General features: G+C 35.5%; 3 protein-coding genes across 4 annotated transcripts; 1 reads left to right on the forward strand and 2 right to left on the reverse strand.

The window, feature by feature from the left end:
* Positions 1–3,295: 3,295 nt before the first annotated feature.
* Positions 3,296–4,270, reverse strand: LOC147541829 (uncharacterized). The gene has a single exon (XM_086632498.1). It carries the CDS (start codon positions 4,268–4,270, stop codon positions 3,296–3,298), a length of 975 nt encoding a protein of 324 aa, XP_086488624.1.
* An 8,669-nt stretch (positions 4,271–12,939) lies between these two features.
* On the forward strand, positions 12,940–14,431 carry LOC147541830 (syntaxin-121-like). Its single transcript, XM_086672948.1, has one exon. It carries the CDS (start codon positions 13,199–13,201, stop codon positions 14,159–14,161), a length of 963 nt encoding a protein of 320 aa, XP_086529074.1. The 5' UTR covers positions 12,940–13,198; the 3' UTR covers positions 14,162–14,431.
* A 486-nt stretch (positions 14,432–14,917) lies between these two features.
* LOC147541831 (nuclear transcription factor Y subunit A-10-like) lies at positions 14,918–17,880 on the reverse strand. 2 transcript variants are annotated; one of them, XM_086672949.1, is made up of 6 exons: positions 17,790–17,880; positions 17,136–17,268; positions 16,728–16,846; positions 16,577–16,645; positions 16,246–16,386; positions 14,918–15,795 (listed from the first exon to the last, which is right to left on the reverse strand). In XM_086672949.1, exons 2-6 carry the CDS (start codon positions 17,254–17,256, stop codon positions 15,499–15,501), a joined length of 747 nt encoding a protein of 248 aa, XP_086529075.1. In that variant the 5' UTR covers positions 17,257–17,268; positions 17,790–17,880; the 3' UTR covers positions 14,918–15,498. The 2 variants fall into 2 exon arrangements, with proteins under 2 accessions (XP_086529075.1, XP_086529076.1); XM_086672950.1 differs by lacking the exon at positions 16,577–16,645.
* Between the last annotated feature and the right edge of the window lie 4,492 nt (positions 17,881–22,372).

The raw sequence follows: 22,372 nt of genomic DNA on the forward strand, positions 1-22,372 counted from the left end.
ACCTTCGTCGGAGAAGGAGTGACTTGGAGAGGGAGAGAGAGGTGAGTTAGAGAGAGATATGAGTTGTTGGAGAGAGAGAGAGGTGAGATGTAGAGAGAAAGAGGTGACGTGGAGAGAGATGAGTGGTGGAGAAGGAAGTGAGGTGGAATTTAGGTTTTGTTTTTTATTTTATTTTGAAAATACATTAATAAGAGGGGTAGTTATGACATTTGTCTGAAAATAGGGGGTCATATTTGAATTTACGAAAAAAAAGGGGCCATAAAGGAAGCTGGTCACAAAGTAGGGGCCCATATAGGAATTAACTCTTAGAATTAATAGTTTTTTCTAGAGTGTCCTCTTGAGATATCTCTAATTGTCCAACTCATCAATATTTGATTTTCAATCAATAGAAATCGAGTCTTCTATATTTTCTAAAATAACTTATTATTTATTTACAAAAATAACTATGCCACATAAGTAAATAAGAAAGTTTAGAGTTTTGCATTGGAGACAAAAAAATTGAGGATCTCTATTAACGTCACCCGAAGAATGAGAATCTCAAATGGAACTTGACACATAAGATGAATCGAAATTTTTTTGAGTTTTGCATTGGAGATGCTCTCATAGTGGTTATCCACCCAAGTTTATGAAGATAAGTTGCCAACAACTAAGGTAATTTTTAAATGACACAAAATCCAACTAGTTTCAAGCTCATAAAACACAAATCCAATCCAACTTTTAAAAGTTTACTATTAACAAGAATTCTTATAAGGAAAAAAAAAAACATGAACTGTTTTGATTTTTAACAACACCTAAATAGATCCTCAGAACTATTAATACCTGAAACTTCAACTACCCGGAATTGTTTTCGGATTCTGTAAATACCTTAAAAGAATAAGGAGTTCATATTGTTTTCTAAATAAAATAGTTTTTGGTTAAAATATAAAGAATCAAACACATAGACATGGACAACACATAAAAATATTAAGGAACTCTAGAAAAAAATTTATCACACAAGAAATTTCATCTTACATGTATTTGTCTAAACAGTCCATGGGTATATAGACCAAAATTAATTTGATAATAGGTCTATAGACCATTCTTCTTAGATTATGGATTTTTGGTCCTTTTACAAGAAGGGTATAAAGTATGGCTAATTTATTGGGTAATACCAAATGTATCCCAAATAAAAAAACCCCGGGTTTTTTGAATTTACGAGGGTTTTAGGAAACTTTCTCAAAACCCGTGGGCGTGATTTGTGGGGGATCTTTATTCAGCCGAAACAGATTGGATACCAATCTTCATAAAGACACTTTCTCTCTCTAAACCTACTTCATTTGGGATTTCAATCGGTTTAATGTACCTTGATTTTAGGATAAATTTAGGAAAAAACGGTTAGATTCTCACGAAAATTTCTCTCTTCTATAATCTGTTTAGAAACAAAATCTAAACTTTCCCAAATCAATTTTCTCTCTCTTCTTTACAGATTTAATATGGAGATTTATTAGCCAAAAATATGGAGATTTATTAGAAAAAAAAAGATAGAAACAAATCATAATTTCTCTCTCCTCTAAACAGATTTGGAAATCAAATTTTCTCTTTCCTATTATCTGAATCAATCTAGGATCAATTTAGCGTGATTTGGGGGTTAATATACAAAACATATATATCACTTTCTCTCACTTAACTTTCAGTTTTGGAAATAATATATTTTTCTGGGAACATTAAAACAGCATTTGTTTTCGTTTTTACTCATACATAAATACAAATCGAATACAAATTATGAAACAAATACGTAAATTATGTATTATTTATGACGAATAAACCATCATTAGTCAAGTATACAACGTAATTTATCAAATGTATTTGGGTCTTGTTCAGTAAATTACACATACTTTCTATTACATAACACATAATTTCTTTTCCATTACACATCGTTTACATTCTGTTACCAAAAAATCGTTTACACTATATTGTCGAAGAGCATATGTAGTCTTGAGCAGGACAAACAACATTTACACTATATTGTCGAAGAGCATATCCAAATGATTTTGCACCACCAGGAAACAAATGACCAACTTCAGTAGAAAATTCCATAAGTAACAACAAAACTGCAAAAAGAAAACATATACATTTGTTAACAAAACAAACAATTTACTAGAAACGACATGTATAATGGAATAAATTATGCATACTGTTTGTTAAACTTCATAATGTGTTAGAAGACAAACATAACGTTAGTTCGAATCACAAGGTCACTGTTATGTGAAAAAATATGTATAATGTGCAATAAATTACATATAATTTTTGGAACATTTATTGTACTATAAACGGCAACTGTTTTGTGAAAAAAGTACGCGTAAAGTACATGTACTTTATATCCAGAGAAAACAATGAATCTGAATATACCGCAAATCTGAGTCCGTCAGTGAAGATGAATCTGATCTGAAAAAAACTTCAGTAATGATTAAACGAAAATCTTAAGATACATACCACGAAAATTGAAAGATATAGAACATACCTAGATTCAATAAAACATTAAATATGATATAAAGATCAAAAATTTCATTATTGATATTAAAATTTTAGAGAGAGAGAGAGAAGTTTAGACTTCCATTTCAGATCTATCAAAGATGGAAATATATATTATGAGAAAGATCTACAATTGAATCGTTTTTTCAGAAATAATACATAACAATTTGATACGGTTTAAAAAATTAATTATTAGATCTTAAAAATGAATCTAAATACAAAACAGTAATATCAAATACATGAAAACAAAAACGAAATCTTACAAATGAATGTTCTCATTATGATTTTAGCAAAAATAATTACCTTCAAGAATTGATCTTCGATAAGTTTAATGGAGATGAATGTAGAGTTCTGATGTTAATAGTAGTTAAACAACTAGGTTAATGTTCTTGAAAATGAGATATACTATATTACGGTTACATATTAGATTTGTTAATATTTCTTTCATTATAATTCTGATTGGAGAGAGAAAGATGGAGACAATTAAGGAAATGATATATACATGATTATTTTGGCAAAAACGGTTACAAAATATATGGAAAGGTTATAATAGGTATTAATAAGGATTAAATATTATAGAGATTTGATATTTCTCTCGAGATGAATACAAATGGACTAGATCTCTTTTATGATGATTAATTTGGTTTTTAAATCCTTTTTAGGATTATAGAGGATTAAATCTCCTATTAGGACCCTATTTTTGGTCTATAGACTCAAAAATTATTGTCTAAACGTATGGGGTGTATTTTTTTTTTTGATGAAAGGTGGCAAATGCCACGATTTATTAGCTACTTGAGCTCAAAGAAATGTTGGTTATATCTGTCGCCAACTGACTTACAATGCAACTAGGAGTCTGGAAGATCTCCGTAGTTTGATATAAATTCAAATTTAAAGCATATTGCGCTAGTAAGTGAGCAACATAGTTTGCCTTGCGAGGGCTATAAGAAAATGAACAATTTTGAAGCTTAGAGTATTCACTTTTGATCTCCATAATTATAGGTCTGATTCTCCATGGCACCTCTTCTATATCGTCCGAGCACGCATTTATGACTGTCAATGCATCACCCTCAATAATACTTCCATATTCAGGAATATTCAATGCCAATGTTATTGCCAACTTAGCCGCCTTAGCCTCTGCTTCCATTGCCGACGATGCTGACGTAAGTGCGGTAGTTGCCATTACAAAAATTCCTTCTCCATTCCTGCAGACTGCAGCCAACGCTGCTCTTCCATCCATAAAGGCTGCGTCGAAATTAATTTTGATCCTTTCTTGATCTGGTGGTACCCAACATGGTGCATGTTCGTTGGAACTCGTTTCACCATGTGCTTCTAGAGGTGGTATTGAACATCTAAAGTCAGTAGACATTGTTTGAGCCTCTTGAATAATTCTATAAGGGTTTGGGTTTATGCTTTCGAACACACACTTGTTGCGAGCTTTCCATAAGAACCAAGCTACATATATTCTAAGAGCTACGACCTCCTCATCTTCATCACTTGTTATCCATCGACATACTAAGTTCGGGAAACTTTCGTCACCTTCTACTCTCAAATTCAACGGAGAGCATAACCAAGTCTCTCTAGCCACTCTACATTTTCTAAATAAGTGATCCAAGTCCTCATCTTCTTCTTTACACATCTCACAAGTTTTCAATGCTTGTTGATTAAACTTCAGAGCCCTCGTCTTGGTTGGTAATGCATCATGCAAAACCCTCCATACAAACATTTTAACCCTTGGAGCCAAATGGATTTTATTCCACATTACATTCCAAGATAGCTTGTAAGGTAACTCCCTTGTTGATGGGCCTAGAAGGTTACCCTAAATAGGTCTACACCCGCAAGTGCACGGGTGTCAAGTTGTAATAATTTCCGGTAAGACCGGTTCGTTCCTCAGAGACTAGTTGAATCTATTCTAAAACTAGGAAGTAATAGGATTTTAAAATGATTTGGTTTTGGTTTTGAAATGAATAAAATATTAAAAATAAATTTACGAAAAGAAAATAATTACAAATGATACAAGGAACTCAAATGGGGGAGAGCCTAGGGTTTTCTGAATCCGTCTTCCTAACAATTCTAACGACAAATTAATTTTGGTCTGATTAGATAGTTCTTTATATAACTCAGGTTTTTAGTCCATGAACGGTCTAAAAACCCGGAAGATTTTATCGTTAAAATGGTAAAAACTTTAATAAATTAACGAGAAAATGATTATTACGACTTCATCTAAACCCTAGATAGAAAATTAGTTCTTCATGATAAAGGATGGAAGCTTAAATATATGGAAAAAGGAAAGAAAAGTAGAAAAGTTGGATTTCTTACTGATTTTGTAGCCAAACAGAGCCTTAGGAAGTGATTTCCTTCTGTTTTTCTTGTTTTCTGCCAAACAGACCCTTAGGGAAAACGATTTTCTCGTCTTCCCGGAAACGGATTCCCTGTGGGAAAATTATTTTCTCACCTTCTCCAACTCTCTTTCTCTCTCTAGCTTTCTGTTTCTTTTCTCTTAACCTCTTTCTCTCACTATAATCTCTGTTAATCTCTCTCTTTCTCACTTAAAAGAGATACAAAAATCAAAAGTATGAAAGAATGAAGATACTCTCTGTTTTTATTTCAAAACTAAATCTTTACATCTCTCTCTCTCTAACTTTGTAACATCAATCTCTCTCTGTTCTTTGTAATCTCTTTCTCTCTCACTAAGAAACAGAAATAAAAAGAATACAAGAAAAATTGAAAAGAAAACAAATAATCGAAACAAGCTAGAGATGATGATGATTTCTCTCTCTCTCTCTATCTCTCTCTGTAATTCTTGTTTAGTTGAGCTCGAGAGGTTGATCCCCCCAACCGAGATGATCCCAGCCGAGATGCTCTTTACATCACTCTCTCTCTCTCTAATATAGTCGGTTTTGGTTGAGCTACCAGAGGAAGACTCTCCAGTCGAGATGGTGATTGTTTTCGACCCCAAACCGAGATGATTTTTAGTCCCAGCCGAGATGATTTTCTGCTCTGTTGTCTCCCTGTTTTTATATTGAAAGTTTCAAATCAAGCTCCTCTGATTTCTATTGATTTCTCTCTTAGAAAAAATATTTTGAAATCATCTCTCTCTCTAAAAATATCCAGCCAAGAGCTCTCTGTTATCTTTCTTTCCATTAAGCTCTCTCTCAAACATGAAATATCCAGCTACCCCTCTTCAATCTTCTCTATCAAAGATTTTATCTCCTTAATCACATCTCTGTCAAAGATTCAATCAAATTTCCTTCTTCATCGAATCCCTATTTCCTTCTCTGTTTCATTCACACAGTTTTCTTTTTTCTTTGTTTAAGGTTCGGTTTAAAATTATAGAGAGAAGATATCATGGGTGTGGGTTGTAGATGAGATGAAAAAAAGGAAAGAATATATTCCCAACCTTTTAATACTAAACAGCCAAATACCTTATAGGGATGGAATGAAACAACCCAAAATTTGGGAATCAATCACGTGTGGTGAGCTGGCTACAGGATTGGTGGGTGCTAATCCTTTAATGTGGCAAAACTTTGTTGTAGCTAGGTGCATCAAAAAGAGTATTGGAGACCATCTAATACTTGCTGATTTGTGCGTCCACATGTCACACAATATATGTTGACTTTTAGTCAACTAATTTGATTCAAACTTTGACCCGCTCTAGTTTCCTCATTCGAGTTTCGATTTCACTTCCGTTTTCACCTACGGACTCGTCATGAACTCCACTTTCACCTGAGCACTAATATTGACTAGAATACTCTTTTCATTAAAATGACCAAATTGCCCCTCAAGAATGTCTTTATCACGATGTTTTCGCATCGAACTCCGTAAATGAGACCTGAGAAAGAAAATCAAACAAATCATCACAGTAACCGCTCGAACTGCACTAACTAACCCGAGTTAAGAGATTCAGATGGGACATTTTCATGTCTCATCACTTGTATAAGAAGATGTCGGTTTTTCCTGAATGATAGATTTATAAAGAGACTTTGAAGTAAACTTTCCTTTTGTTGTGTGTACCCAAATCAGTTTATCAACCATCCCTTGTTTATTTAATGGTATTTGTAGGATTGCTCTAGCCGATAGTTCATCGAAAATATCTTCAATGAGTCTTTTATTCCACTCTCCTTCAAGATCAATAAGGTCGTGTACAAGAAATAGGTTCGGTATCTCTTGATCTACCACTCTTTTACTCGGCTTGAACCCTCTTAGATTCGGCACCCACGGGTCATCCCAAATACGAATTGCAGAACCATCCCCAACCGAGTAGCAAACTCCACCTTCTAAGAATTTCTTCATATCTAATATGCTTCTCCAAGTGCAGGTGCTAGTTGGTTTAGCTTTATGGGTCCAAAAGTTTCCACTTTTGAGATATTTTGCCTTCAACAACTGAACCCACAGTGAATTTGGTTCTTGTAGAAACCGCCACGCCAATTTTCCTATCATTGATTGATTGACCACGCCCATATCTCTTATACCCAAACCACCTTCTTTCTTACTTGCTTGCATCCTCTTCCAACTCAAATAATGCATCTTTGATTTTTCCATACTATGTCCCCACCAAAAGTTTCTCTGACATTGCTCAATTTTTTCAATAACGCCCTTAGGCACAATATTTGTTGATAGAAAATATATAGGTATCGATGCTAGTTCACTTTTGAGTAACACTGTTCGACCGGCATGAGATAATGAACTACGCTTCCATCCCATTAATTTCTTCTCTATTTTGTTCACAATAAAATCATAAGAGGTTATTTTATGCTTCGGCTTTAATAAGTAATTTCCCAAGTAGACATCATCTTTTTTCATCTCCTTGACTCCTAAGATGCTTAGAATTTTGTTTCTTCAAGTCGAGTCACAATTTGTGCTAAATTGGATAGATGATTTTTGAAAGTTAATTAGTTGTCCTGAACACTTCTCATATGTATCCAATATAACTTTCAGTTGAGCCACATTGAAATCCGAGGCTTTCCCGAAGAAAAATAGATCATCTGCAAACATAAGATGACTCACACTTGGTGCATACCGATTTATTTTAAGACCATTGTAAAGCCCACTACGCTCTGCCTGGACAACAAGTTTTGTAAGAGTTTCTGAACACAAAATGAACAAGTACGGACTAAGTGGGCAACCTTGTCTGAGTCCCCTTTTACTGAAAAAGTAGCCTTTCGGACGCCCGTTTAATAATAGCGAGAAAGATGCCGTAGACACACAGTTCATAATAAGCAAGTGTGTATTCGCAATAATCCCATACCTCTTAAGTACCTCACTAAGAAAATGCCAGTCTACCCTATCATAGGCTTTTGCCATGTCAACTTTAAGTGCGAATGACCCATCTTTGGCTGAACTATGAGCAATAGAATGAAATATTTCCTGCGCCACTATAATATTATCACAAATCTGGCGACCTGGTACAAAGGCGTTTTGTACTTAATGTATATTATCTCAAGAACATCAATTTTGTAAAGAAATTCAGTTCATTAGCTTTAAACCATATTCAATAGGAAATGGTTCGACATTTCTTGGTCAACCTATTGAACATATAAAATTATAGTAAGTTGCTCCTTATCAATCATATAATAACTTAATGTATGAAAAGCTCAAATATGCGTCCAAATAGCAAAAAAACTACTCGAAAAAATTAATGTAAGAAAATTCATTTTTAAAATAGTTTTGAAAACTCCAGAAATCGCAGGAGGTCCCAGGTTCGAATCCCAGAGAAGGTGGAATCTTTGGTTATTTGAATTGGGATTATAAGGGTATAAGTAAGGTAGTGTAGTTGGGCTTTAGGCCATTATCTAGTTGGGCTATAAGTCAGGTCATGTTAGAGTTTGAGTGGGTGGGTAGCAAGCTTATCACATTTTTGATGTATTCAATGGCAATTGTACGACAATGTAATCGGTTTCCAAAAAAAAAAAAATTTGAAAGCATATCAAAAAGTATACTCAACCCGCCTCTAGGGACTCCCACTTGAACCGCGTGTGTCTACGTGACTAAACATGTGAGATGAGAGAGAAACTCACATGCGGTTCAAGTGGGAGTCCCTAGAGGCGGGTTGTGTAGACTTGTTGATAACATATATATAATTATGTTGTTAACAACACAGTCTTATTTTTTATAATCAATTTTTATCCTTTTCCATTGAAAACGTATATAGGGAGATTTTATAGGGCCCCCTCATTTTTGTTAAAAGGCCTCCCCTCAGTGATAATTTAGCAAGTAAAATGGTTCATGGGGAGGCCTTTTAACAAAATTGGGGAGGCCTTATAAAACTTCCCACGTATATATTGTGTTATTATAAACTGTTAGCAACATACGTAATAAGGTCGTGACTTGTCATAAAGTGTTGACCACATATATAATTGTCCTGACTTATTATAAAATGTTGACAACAAATATAATTATGTTGTTAATAACGTATATAATACATTAACCAAAATATTATTATCTGCTAATGATCTTGTCAAATACAAAAACTAATATGCATTAGTCTAAATGTTTATGCAGAAAACAAATAAAAAAAATGTGAAAATCGTTTCTTTCTTCACAAGACAAATTGAAAAATGTTTGAGTCAAAATGTTAGTGCTAGTCTGTGCTTGCCAAATGCAAAAGACACAACATTTTTGCAAACACAATTTTTGAGCAAAAACAATTTTGTTAAGAAATTTACATAATTTTGAAGAGCAAACTAAGATATGTTCAGAAATTTCAAAAATGTTATTCACGTTAACTTCGGGAATAAAGTTGTATAGAAATGAATTTCTTTTCAATTATTATTCCAAATTAGGTCTGGTTTCCTACTATCCTCCAACAATACTCCGTTTATTTGACCTTTACTTCTTGCAAAGAAAAGGTTATTGGGGCACGACCAGCTTTTATATAACAACAATCCTCGAAACAACAGGGTTCATAATGAGAGGAAGTGCTTTTAGCAAAAACATATATAACCAACCATTGTAAAGCTCTTGGTGCCTGTATAACTTCCCAATAGGTTCATCTTTGATAATTTGGTCCAATCGGAGCTAGGAACGGAAGAATGAAGTGGCCCATATATGGGTCAACTACGTCATAGTGAAAATTTGTCCTGACTTTTTAGAAAGAACTCCTAACTAGTTCTTGTTTGATTGCTTGACTTTCAAAGTGAAAATTAGTAAACATATTCTAGTTTTAAGAAAAGTCACTTCAACTAAAACAAATATCTTTAGAGTTTTCAACGGTTTGGTGTTTTACATGGCTCAATTATAATAAATTCATTTACTTTTAATTTATATAAACTTCACAAAAATTAAATCTTCTTTCAACAAAAAAAAAAATCTTGACCATGAAATCTTAAATTTAATTCTAATTATGACTTTTGATCCATTTCCCATTAGGATATATTTTTTCTCTCTCAATTTCATCGACTTTTAAGAGATTTTGGTGGGGGTTATTCGTTCAAAACTTTTATCAAATCTTCAAAGTTCTTAAGACCTTTGAAGTTTAGCATTATTAGTTTCGACTTTTTTTAAGAACTTCGAAGTTTTGTGTTATTCGTTCAGACTTTTATTTAAAACTTTAAAGTTTTGCATTATTGGTTCAGATCTTTTTTTAAGAACTTCAAAATTTAGAGTTATTGATTTAAAACTTTTTTTAGATTAAGTTCAGACCAAGAATGGGTCGAGATTATATTATATAATGGAAAAAAATAGATGAAAGCAACGATGATGTGAGAAATTCTAGTCGATTTAATCGGTTAAAACAGGAGAATAATACAAACTTAATTCCCTTTAGTAGTGGTGGTGGTGTTGATTCTTTGTGGTGATGGTGGTGTGAGAGAAGAAGAGGAATAGAGAAAGGAAAGCGAGGGATGAGAAAAGAGTAGAGATTGAGAGAAAATGAAGAGAGAGATGAGGCCCTAATTTTAAATTGGGAATTTGTGTAAAACTCCCTAAGAAAAATTTATTTTGTTAGAAAGGATTCTTTAATGTTTGTCTGTCTGGTCCGCTCCTTAAGGTGACTAAAATAACTAAAATAACCTTCCGACCGAAACAAATTAATTTTTGATTCCTTCTTTTTCTCTCTAAAACCAAAAACGAATTGAAACCCTTTCTTCTCAAAACCTAAAATCCCGACCCATTGTCTTTCTTTTGTTAAATGTATTTATCATTGTTTGATTTCTTTGTAAATGGTGTGAAATTTCAAGAATAATTACTAAATTATTATATTTTTAAGTAAACAAAACTGTAAAATTTGCAAAAACAGTAGTCTGACCTCTTGTCTTGTTAACATTGTATCAATAGTTATGACGTAGAGAGTCCAGAGTTAGATTGTCAAATAATCTTTTTTTTCTCTAAATCGTGGCCATTTATGGGTAGGAAACTTCCCTTTTGCCCTTCTTAAAGATCGAATCGATGTTACTTGTTTTCCTCCACGTTTTCTCTACCAGAATCCAAAATCCCAACCTGGCCTCGCATAGAATATTATTTTCAGCTATTTTGCTCTGTTTGACCACTATTGTAACCGACCCAGACCAAAGTATATGGTCGATTCACTTTCTTTCTCTAGTTCCGGTTCAATACATGCTCAGACGGAGTTTCCACCTAACGAATCAATTTCACCAAAATAAATACTAGGTCACAACTCAAGAGTAAGACTTTTCAACAAAAAAAAATCATCAAGAGTAAGACTAACTTCCCTCTTTTTTGTGGGCCAGCGCTTTGGGGAAAGCTAAATAGTTTCCAGGGTGTGAAATTTTAAAGGGAATATGTAGAATTTTAGAGATTTTCCGGGGAAATAAATTTTAAGGGGAAATAACAAAAAAACATTCCACCTCACCTCAATCTATCTCCACCTCACTCTATCTCCACCTCACTCACTCTCTCTCCACCTCACCTCTTTGTCTTCTCCGATTTGGTCGCCGGCCGGAAAATTTTCCGGCCGGCGACCATGAAGAAAAAAAAAAATTTTCACTCTCTCTCTCTAGAAACTCCGGCGAAGGGGTTTTCCTTCGCCGGAGTTTCTAGAGAGAGAGATTAAGAGAGTGAAATATATATATATTTTTTTTAATGGTCGCCGGCCGGAAAATTTTCCGGTCAGCGACCTAATCGGAGAAGATAGAGGTGAGGTGGAGAGAGAGTGAGGTGAGGTGGAGAGAGAGAGCTGAGGTGGAGAAGTATTTTGCTTTCCCCCTAAATAAAATTGTCAAACAAAATTGACCAATTTAATTTTCCGGCCGGCGACCTAATCGGAGAAGATAGAGGTGAGGTGGAGAGAGAGTGAGGTGAGGTGGAGAGAGAGAGCTGAGGTGGAGAAGTATTTTGCTTTCCCCCTAAATAAAATTGTCAAACAAAATTGACCAATTTAATTTTCCGGCCGACGACCTAGTCGGAGAAGATAGAGGTGAGGTGGAGAGAGAGTGAGGTGAGGTGGAGAGAGAGAGCTGAGGTGGAGAAGTATTTTGCTTTCCCCCTAAATAAAATTGTCAAACAAAATTGACCAATTTTTGACCAAGTCTTCACACCTCGGAAACTATTTAGCTTTCCCCAAAGAGCTGGCCTTTTTGTGTGATACAGATTTCACCCTTTTACATCAAGAGAAATTATATCCAACTAGTTCTTGTTTGATTGGTTGACTTGGAAAGTGAAAATTAGTAAAGGTCTTGTGTTTTTATGAAAAGTCACTCCAACTAACACAAATATCTGTTAGAGTGTTCAATGGTTTGGCATTTCACATGACTCAATTTTCATAAATTGATTTACTTCATTTCACATGACTCAATTTTCATAAATTGATTTACTTCTAATTTATATACACTTTAACAAAAAATAAAATCTTAACCATGAAATCTTAGAAAATTAGGTGAATTAAAATTGAAGATTAGGGCAGGAGAAGAGAAAAAAAAAGGTAAGAAGTAGTAAGAGCAAATCCAATGGGGAGGGGTCCGGGCCCTTAATTCAAATTTAGGGCCCGAGACACCCCATCCTCCCCATTGGACTCCAACCGGTCCCGGGCGGAGGGCTGAGCCAAATAAGGGGCGGCCCCTTATTAGGGGCCGGCCCCTAGCTCCCCAAGGGACCGTTGGGGCTCCCCAACGGTCACATTGGGGAGCAAATCCCACCGTTGGATTACATCCAACGGTGGGATTATTTATTTATTTTTCTTTTTTTTTGTAAAAACAAAATAAAAATAAATAAAATAACTCATTAATTTAAAAACATAAAAAACTTAAATAAAAAAATTTAAACAAAAAAACTTAAACTTAAAAAACTTGAATAAAAAAACTTAAACTTAAAAAACTTAAATAAAAAAATTTAAAGAAATTTCAAATTTAAGGGCTCGGGACCGCTCCCCATTGGAGCTGATTTTGAGGGTCTGAACCCGGACCCTTAAATTTGAATGAAAAGGTGAATTAAGGGCCCTGGGACCGCTCCCCATTGGACTTGCTCTAAGAAGGAAGACTCAGCTTGACCTTTGACTAGTTTAGGCAGCCGGCGCCATCCATCCCGCGTTTTCCCCTGTCAACTTCTCTCTCTCTCTCTCTATACAACTGCAATCCATAAAGGAAATTCATTGCCTGCTTCTTCTCACCACTTTCTCTCTCTAGTTGACCTAGCACCAACTTCAAAGGGTCATTCTTCTCTCCTCTTCTTTTTCTCTCTCTCTCTCTCTAGATCGATCTAGATCGATTTGAAACAAGTAGTAATTTTGATCAAGAAGATGAACGATCTATTAGCAGGATCGTTCTCTAGATTCAGAGGTTACGAACAAGATAATCAAGGAGGTATTGGTGGTGGTGGTGGAAATGTTCAAATGGGAACAACAACAGGAGTTGGTGTAAACCTAGACAAATTCTTTGAAGATGTTGAAAGTGTTAAAGAAGAATTGAAAGAAGTAGAAAGATTACATACAAATCTACAAAATTCACATGAAGAAAGCAAAACAATTCACAATGCAAAATCAATCAAATCACTTAGATCTAAAATGGATTCAGATATAACTCAAGCCCTAAAAAAGGCTAAAGTTATTAAAGTTAGATTAGAAGCATTAGATCGATCAAACGCAGCTAATCGAAGTATTTCAGGTTGTGGACCAGGTAGTTCATCAGATCGAACAAGAACATCAGTTGTTAATGGACTTCGTAAAAAACTCAAAGATTTAATGGAAAATTTCTCAATTCTTCGTCAACAAATCTCATCTGAATACAAAGAAACTATTCAAAGAAGGTATTATACAGTAACAGGTGAAAATCCAGATGATCATACATTAGAAACCCTAATTTCAACAGGTGAGAGTGAAAATTTCTTACAGAAAGCGATACAAGAACAAGGAAGAGGTAGGGTTTTGGATACGATCAGTGAGATTCAAGAAAGACACGATGCTGTTAAAGAGATGGAAAAAGGATTGATGGATTTGAATCAAATATTTATGGATATGGCTGTTTTAGTAACAGTTCAAGGTGAACAATTGAATGATATTGAAAGTCAAGTGGCACGTGCGAATTCGTTCGTGCGTGGTGGTACTGAACAATTGGGAACGGCTAAGAAACTTCAAAGGAATAGTAGGAAATGGACTTGTATTGCTATTATTATTCTTCTTGTTATCGTTTTGGTAATTGTTCTTCCCATTGTCCTCAAGAACACTAACAACAACAATAACAACAACAACGGCGGAAAACAATGAAATTCACTTTGATTGAATGGTAACATATCTTCGTTCTAAAAAAGAAACATATCTGTAAGTCGTCTTGTTACTAGAGAAATCATATTTGGTTATTGGCCCTCTTGAAAAATAATAGTCGGTAAAGTAGATTTAATATTCATGTTCTGGTTGAAGATAATTTCGATTTTTGTGTTTTGGTTCTTGATTTGCTATTTTTTTCCTTGTGTATTTCTTGTTTTTTGTTTTATTTTGTTATGAATGATTATGAATTTCAATTTCCACATTTGCTTATGTGTATTGATTTATTAGACCTTCATCGACTATGTAAATGACACAGGTAATTAGCATAGTTGTTATAGAAGTGCGCCTGAATGTAATATTTTCTTACATATCAATATGAAAACTACACTTGAGGTCGTGCTCGAGCAATGGTTGAACCCTTCCAAAAACCCAGAGATCATTAGATCGATTTCTAGTGGGGTGAAAATACATCATTTATTGATTTGTGCGATTAAGGGTAATAATAACTCTAACATATATGAACATGTTTTATTCCATTTCGGACATTAGTTAAATGTTTTTTTTTTTCGGTAGTGTAGATTTTCAGTGAGGATGATATTCAAGATGACTAACTTCTTCCTCATTTTATCTCTAATGGCACATATTGACCAACTGGAGAACCTACCACAAGAAGCTAATCATCTCTTAATTATATTATACAAGTAAGAGTGGTTATCCACCCAAGTTTATGAAGATAAGTTGCTAACAAGTAAGGTATTTTTCAAATGACATAAAATCCAACTAGTTTCACAACTCACAAATTACATAGTTGAAATCCAACAAACATGATCAAACTTTCAACAAGAACCCAAATTACATCTATTTAACAAACAATTTCAAGCTCATAAAACATATACCAAATTCAATCCAACTTTTAGAAGTTTACACTATTAACAAGATTTCTTAAAAAAGAAAAAAACCCATGAACTGTTTTGATTTTTAACAACACCCAAATAGATCTCTGAGCTATTTATACCTGAAACTTCCAAACCCGGAACTGTTTTCAGATTCTGTAAATACCTTAATGTGAACAAGCCAAGGATGATTTGCCTTCGACGAAGAACAATTCAGTCACAGCAAGAATGGGTTTTTTTTTTGTTGAACTAGAATGGGGTTGTTAATAGCAAAGGGATTTCTAAACTTCTCAGAGTAAATCTTTGAAGAATCTTTATAATACTATGCTTCTAGCTTCCAAGAACCCCATTTTTATCCTTTTGAGTTAGACCTTTAGGAGGTTCTTAAAGCAGCCATCAGCTGCTATAACCCACGCGATTCGCTGTTTACCAACATTCTGCCCATTAGCTGCCATGTTTGAGAGACTGAGAAAAGGCGACGGAATGAAGATGATCAGTCTGAAAGTGATTATAATGTCCATTAGCGTACATGCTAGTGAACTCTGATGAGTTTGTATGTCTAGTTACTGATTGCAGAACTTCTAAACTTGGAGACTGAATCGGATGAGAAAGATGTATATCTGGTGCCTTGTTTGTATGAGTTCCGCCTTTTCTGTTATACGAGCTCTTTGCCAAGAAACGGCCTCCGCATCCTCTCGCTCGTTGCTTTGCGTGGAGATGTCGCGATTCATGCAGATATGGCTGTGCAAAGATATCATATAACTAGATTTATTCACGTGAACTATATAACTACATAACCAGGGCAGTGCACTAGGCTAGCCTAATAACGTTTCTTTTATAGGAGCAGGTTCAAATTTTACGGCTTATGTGTGGGTCAGTCTGTCGATTCAAATAGGATCAGACAATCAGTCCCCACTACAAATTTCGAGTTCTTTCCTCGAGAATTAGAGGTGTTCATAAAATTAACAGGCCCAATTAAGTTTGATACCCATTCAAACTGATGAATGCAGTCACATTTTGAAGGTTTGGAGGTGATCGATGAAAGCAACTTTTTGATACATCGAATTGGATTAGGATGGGATTTTTAGCGGTCAACCCTATCTTTGGCCGGTTGGTACTAGGAACAGACTCGATGGTTTCAACCTGATGAAGACCCGTAATTCTTTTTAAATTCTTCAAAACAGAACATACCTTCCTGACTTTGCTGGTTTTATTCTCGAGTTCTGCTCTCGCACGAGATTGACGACGCCGCATGATTCCATTGTACTGCTTAGCATTTACATATATAGCACCATCTTTTTTCTGGGCATCAAATGGCAGCATTACCCAACCCTGTTCCAGTGTGAAGAATTACATCAGGTCAAAATTAGGGTAACCATTTAAAATCTAGACGGCGAAAAAACAAAAGTTGGGGAGATGTACATATGAATGTCCACTCTAGTAACATGTATAAGCGTAGGAAAGAAATATGAAATGAATCTTGAATTCACAAAAGGAATTCAAGCATCGTAGGAAAACCAACCGTGGCAGGAACTCCATAACTTGCACCTAGGCCGTAGTTATGATCCATATAGGGGTAGTTTGCAAAAACCTAGTCATAGACTCATAGTTGCATTTGAGCAGAAAAAAAAAAGATAAATGGAACGGTCAAATCATATAAAGAGCAAATCTACCATAGGTTGACCATGTCCTAGTTCGAAACGAGGACGTAATTGCGAGGAAGGTGATTCTAGAGACATGGTGGGGGAAAGTCGGTCGAAACTCTGCTCCTTCCTAGAACCCTTGGTGATACCTGAACGAATGAAATTTCTGCAGTTGATTAAAATCAAGGAGTCGATGGCCTTAATGTTCGAACCAACAAATGAAATCTCGCTATACACCAATATTTGTCTTCTTCATACATCTAGTGGTTAAAACACTGACATGAAAACTTGAGAAGGAAAAGCATAAATTACGAGAAGAATTATCACAAAATAACCATGGTGACAAACAAACCTTAAACGGATAAAAGGAAAAGACGGAAATATCGCAAAATAAGGTATTAAAATTACTAAGAAAAATAGAATAAGACTCCATTTTACCACTTGATTCATTATAAACTTGTTGAGACCGAAGCATAGCCCACCGACAAGGAAGTGATGAAGACGGTGTGATGGGGTTATTAACATTCTCTCCATGTTCATTGAAGCAAACTCTTTGCATTATAAGTACCCTCTGAAGAATATCCAAATTTAAGTCTAACTTCAAATTTGAAAATTGACTTGAACCCCCAATTATAAGGAAAAGTAAGGGGATATTTTTGAATACTAAATTAAATGATCTTATTGCATTTAAGCATCAATGATGTAAGTTTAGTGATCAATAATGGATGATTAGAGACATAATAAAAACATAAACTAAGATAAATTTATTAGGTTTTAGAAAGAAATGACTTTTTCATTTTCTTTATTAAATTAAAAAATAATTTAAGAAAATCTAAATCATCTCTTGCAAGAAGTGGAAGATCAACTCTAGTTGATTTTGTGGAAGCTTAGTTGTATTTCACATGATGAGGTCACAAAGAAAGAAAGAAGAGACAGTACAAACCCTAGATCAACTTATTTATGCCAACACAAAAAACCCACTTCAATTCCCTCTATATAATACAAACCCACCACAATTAAGAAAAAAAAAATCTAACCAAATTGTGTTCTAAAACCCTACTTCATTTTATAACTTTAAGAACCAAAGCATACCTTCCTTCCACTAGCTAGGTAAAAGAAATGAAACCCAGATACTCAAACCAAAGGAATGTTTGATTCAAGAGATCTAATAGGAGGAGGGGAACTAGGAGGCTCCACATTTCATTGGAGAGATAGAAAGGAATGGTATGCCACTTTTGTATAGTGAATGAAATTGCATTTCTATTTTTTTTCTTTTTTTTTGTTGAAAGAAATTGCATTTCTTAAGAGGTGTTTAAATTCATCAAGGTCCATGTTTCCCAACTTTTTTTTTTTTGTTGAACATGTTTCCCAACTGAAAATGATTTTTTTTTTCTAAGAGGGAGCTCTCATGCCAATAAAGTGGTGGGGGAAAGTTTTATAAGGCCCCTTACTTTATCAAAAATACCCAGATGACCTTTTTTTTCAGTTACTGTTATAACATCGTTAATTTGTCATCACCCTCTCTCTTCCATCTCACCACCTCATCTTCTCGCCACCTCATCATCTTCACCGACGAATGTCGTCGACCGACTAATTTTCCGGTCGGCGACCTTCACACATAAAAAATCCTTTCTCCTCTCTATCTAAAAAAAAATTGCTCTCCTTACTCTCTCTCTCTCTCTAAACCGTCCGGCGGAGGGGTTTCCCCTTTGCCGGAGGTTCGATCTGTTCAACGAACAGACCTTCGTTTGAAGGTCTTTTCTGTTCGTTGAAGCTGTTTAAGAACAGGCCACATCCGGCGAAGGGAAACCCCTTCGCCGGAGGGTTTAGAGAGAGAGAGTAAGGAGAGAAAAAAATATTTTGAGAAAGAGGAGATGAGAGAGGATTTTTTTTTTTTAATGTTTGAAGGTTGTCGGTCGACGACCTTCGCCGGTGAAGATGATGAGGTGGCGAGAAGATGAGGTGGCAGAGAGAGATGGTGAGATGGAGGAGAGAGAGGTGATGACTAATTAACGGTGTTATAACGGTAACTGAAAAAGGGGGCCATCTGGATATTTTTAAAGTAGGGGGCTAGGCAGGAAGTTGGTCACAAAGTTGGGGGCTATTTAGGAAATAACCCTACCCATTTTTTTGGCCAGCGCTTTGGGGAAAGCAAAATAGTTTCCGGGGTGTGAAGACTTGGTCAAAAATTGGTCAATTTTGTTTGACAATTTTATTTAGGGGGAAAGCAAAATAGTTTCTCCACCTCAGCTCTCTCTCTCTCCACCTCACTTCTCTCTCTCTGCCACCTCATGTATTAGCCACCTCATCGTCTTCACCGGTGAAGGTCGCCGGCTGGCCAATTTCCGGCCGGCGACCTTCAACCATAAATTATTATTTTTTTTTCCTTCTCCTCTCTCTCTAGATCTCTCTCTCTCCACCTCACTTCTCTCTCTCTGCCACCTCATGTATTAGCCACCTCATCGTCTTCACCGGTGAAGGTCGCCGGCTGGCCAATTTCCGGCCGGCGACCTTCAACCATAAATTATTATTTTTTTTCCTTCTCCTCTCTCTCTAGATCTGATCTAGAGAGAGAGGAGACCTCCATTGGAGGTCCGAGCAGACCTTCAATGGGTCTGTTCGGACCTCCAATGGAGGTCTGGAACAGACCCATTGGAGGTCCGAACAGACCTTCAATGGAGGTCCGAACAGACCTTCAATGGAGGTCCGAACAGACCTTCAATGGAGGTCCGAAAAGACCTTCAAAGGGTCTGTTCCAGACCTCCATTGAGGTCCGAACAGACCCATTGAAGGTCTGCGCGGACCTCCAATGGAGGTCTCCTCTCTCTAGATCAGATCTAAAGAGAGAGGAGAAGGAAAAAAAAAAATTATGGTTGAAGGTCGCCGGCCGGAAATTGGCCGGCCGGCGACCTTCACCGGTGAAGACGATGAGGTGGCTAATACATGAGGTGTTAGAAAATATTCCCCATAAAATTAGTTTTTCCGGAAAATTTTCAAAATTCTACATATTCCCTTTAAAATTTCACACCCCGGAAACTATTTAGCTTTCCCCAAAGCGCTGGCCATTTTTTTTTGTTAAAATTCGGATTTTGTATTTTTATTTGTTAAAAATCTAAATATTAGTGGTATTTGGTTAAAAACCTAATATCTCTTACAACAGTGCCACAAGATGTTACAAGGCGTTACAAAGTTGTTGTGAGGTGTTCCAAGCGTTGTAAAGTTGTTGTGAGGTGTTCCAAGCGTTGTAAAGTTGTTGCAAGGTGTTGCAACGTGCTCCAACTGCTGCAAAGCAGTTGTAAAGTTGTCGCAAGGCGTCGCAAAGTTGTCGCAAGACGCTGCAAAGCAGTCGCAAAGAACTGCAAAGCTGTAGCAAGGTGTTGCAAATTAAAAAAAAATACTCAAGGAGTTGAAAACTGAAAAAACTTGACTGATCCTTTTTAACCAAAGTCCAAATTTTTTAGGGAGTTTTTGCCAAATTTCCAGTTAGCCGTCAAAATGTTAGATTAATTTCACTGGTTTTGTTATCGAAATCTAAAAGAAAAATATCAATTTATAGTCTTTAATTAGTTTATCGAATATCTAATAAGCTTATCAAATATGAGTTATCCTTTGGGTATTAGTTGGTTTCATATAAATCGGATACAAATCTTTATATTCCATTACACAAACTATGTTCTACACCCTTCAAGGGTGGGGTCAGGTCTGGCATTTTAGACTCTAAAATACTAAGAAAACTAAAATTCTCGGGCTAGTTTTAGGCTCGAAAAATTAATAATAATTTACATATAGTCCAACTTCAACACTACTTAAGTGGGACTTATCACAACAAGGTTGCAGTCTAACTCTATCGACTAAAACGACAGTTAACTAACGATTTGTTGGACTTGGGATCTTGCCCCACGGTAATGTATCCACTCAAAAACTTGAAATTCACAAGACCGATCCTCGATAGAGTAGGGTGTATGGGGGTCTTCAAGACAAATTATGGCGATTACGAGTATGTTTCATCTTTATTCATGTATCTTAGTCAAACAACATATAATGTATGATTGCCTACTGTACTCGTATAATCTTGTAAAAAAAACTAACCGCGACTCAAATCACAATTTTGTATTACAGATGATCCTAACTATATCTCTCATTAGCATCTCCAATGGGACACTCTAACAAACACTCTAAAAGTCCTAGTTGTCAAGGGCCACTAGAGATTCTCTTTCCTAAATGTCAATATAGAGACACTCTAATTTTTGTTGGTCTCCAATGGAGATCTCTAAAGTGTCTATGCTTAATACACATGTTTTTTTTCAATTCAATAGATAATTAGTTGTTGAGAAGCAAGATTTTCTATTAGTTGAAATTTAAAAGTAAGAGCATCTCCAATGCAACACTCAATCTTAGAAACTCCGAGTGCCACCTAGGATTTTTTGAGTTTTTGATTAAAAATCCTCTCCAGTGCAACACTCTATTTGGATCTCTAAGATGACGTGTCGAGGGTGGAATAGAGATATCTCAAGAGGACACTCTATTTCTAGAGTGCCCTCTTGAGATATCTCTAATTGTCCAACTCACCATTATTTGATTTTCAACCAATAGAAATCGAGTCTTCTATATTTTCTAAAATAACTAGTTATTTATTTACAAAAATAACTATGCCACATAAGTAAATAAGATAAGTTTAGAGTTTTGCATTGGAGACATAAAAAAAATTAAGAATCTCTATTAACGCCACCTAGGAGTGAGAATCTCAATTGAAACTTGACACATAGGATGAATAGAGATTTTTTTGAGTTTTGCATTGGAGATGCTCTAACACTTAGAGAGTCTCAAGTAGACACTCTCATTTTAGAGTTTCTCTCTCTAGACACTCTATAATAAATGTGTCCACCTCATATTAGAGTGTCTAATAAAGTGTTCCATTGAAGATGATTTTTTAACAAAAACTCCAAAAAATCTATGTGGCACTCTAAGTGTTAGAAATTGAGTGTCCCATTGGAGATGCTCTAAAATGAGAGTGTCTACTTGAGAGTCTCTAAGTGTTACTTTTTAATTCCAACCAATAAAAAACTTTGTTTTTCAACTACTTTTTATCTATTGGATTGAAGAGGGGCATGTGCAATAAAGTATAGAGACTTTACAGATCTCCATTGGAGACCAACAAAACTTAGAGTGTTTCTATATTGACATTTAAGAAAGAGAATTTCTATTGACACTTGACAACTAGGACTTTTAGAGTGTTTGGTAGAGTGTCCTATTGGAGATGCTCTTAGAAGATGATAACAAGTCCCTCAATCTTTACCAATACTCCTAGACTTGCTTACCAACTAGGTTGGGCATTGGTTGGAACAAGTAGAGCAGTTACAAAGTAAATCCATAGTATGGGAATATACGATTTCCCACAGAATTATAAACACATCAAAAGAAATATGCCTAATGAGAAGAACCTTAAATAGTCCCAAAAAGAAAGGCCAGCGCTTTGGGGAAAGCTAAATAGTTTCCGGGGTGTAAAATTTTAAAGGGAATATGTATAATTTTAGAGATTTTCCGGGGAAATAAATTTTAAGGGGAAATAAAAAAAAAACACTCCACCTCACCTCAATCTATCTCCACCTCACCTCACTCTATCTCCACCTCACCTCACTCTCTCTCCACCTCACCTCACCTCACTCTCTCTCCAC

This window comes from Eschscholzia californica, unplaced genomic scaffold (assembly GCF_041429995.1).
Source record: "Eschscholzia californica isolate CP2 unplaced genomic scaffold, dmEscCali1.0.p SCAF_4, whole genome shotgun sequence".
NCBI classification, from domain to species: Eukaryota; Viridiplantae; Streptophyta; class Magnoliopsida; order Ranunculales; family Papaveraceae; genus Eschscholzia; species Eschscholzia californica.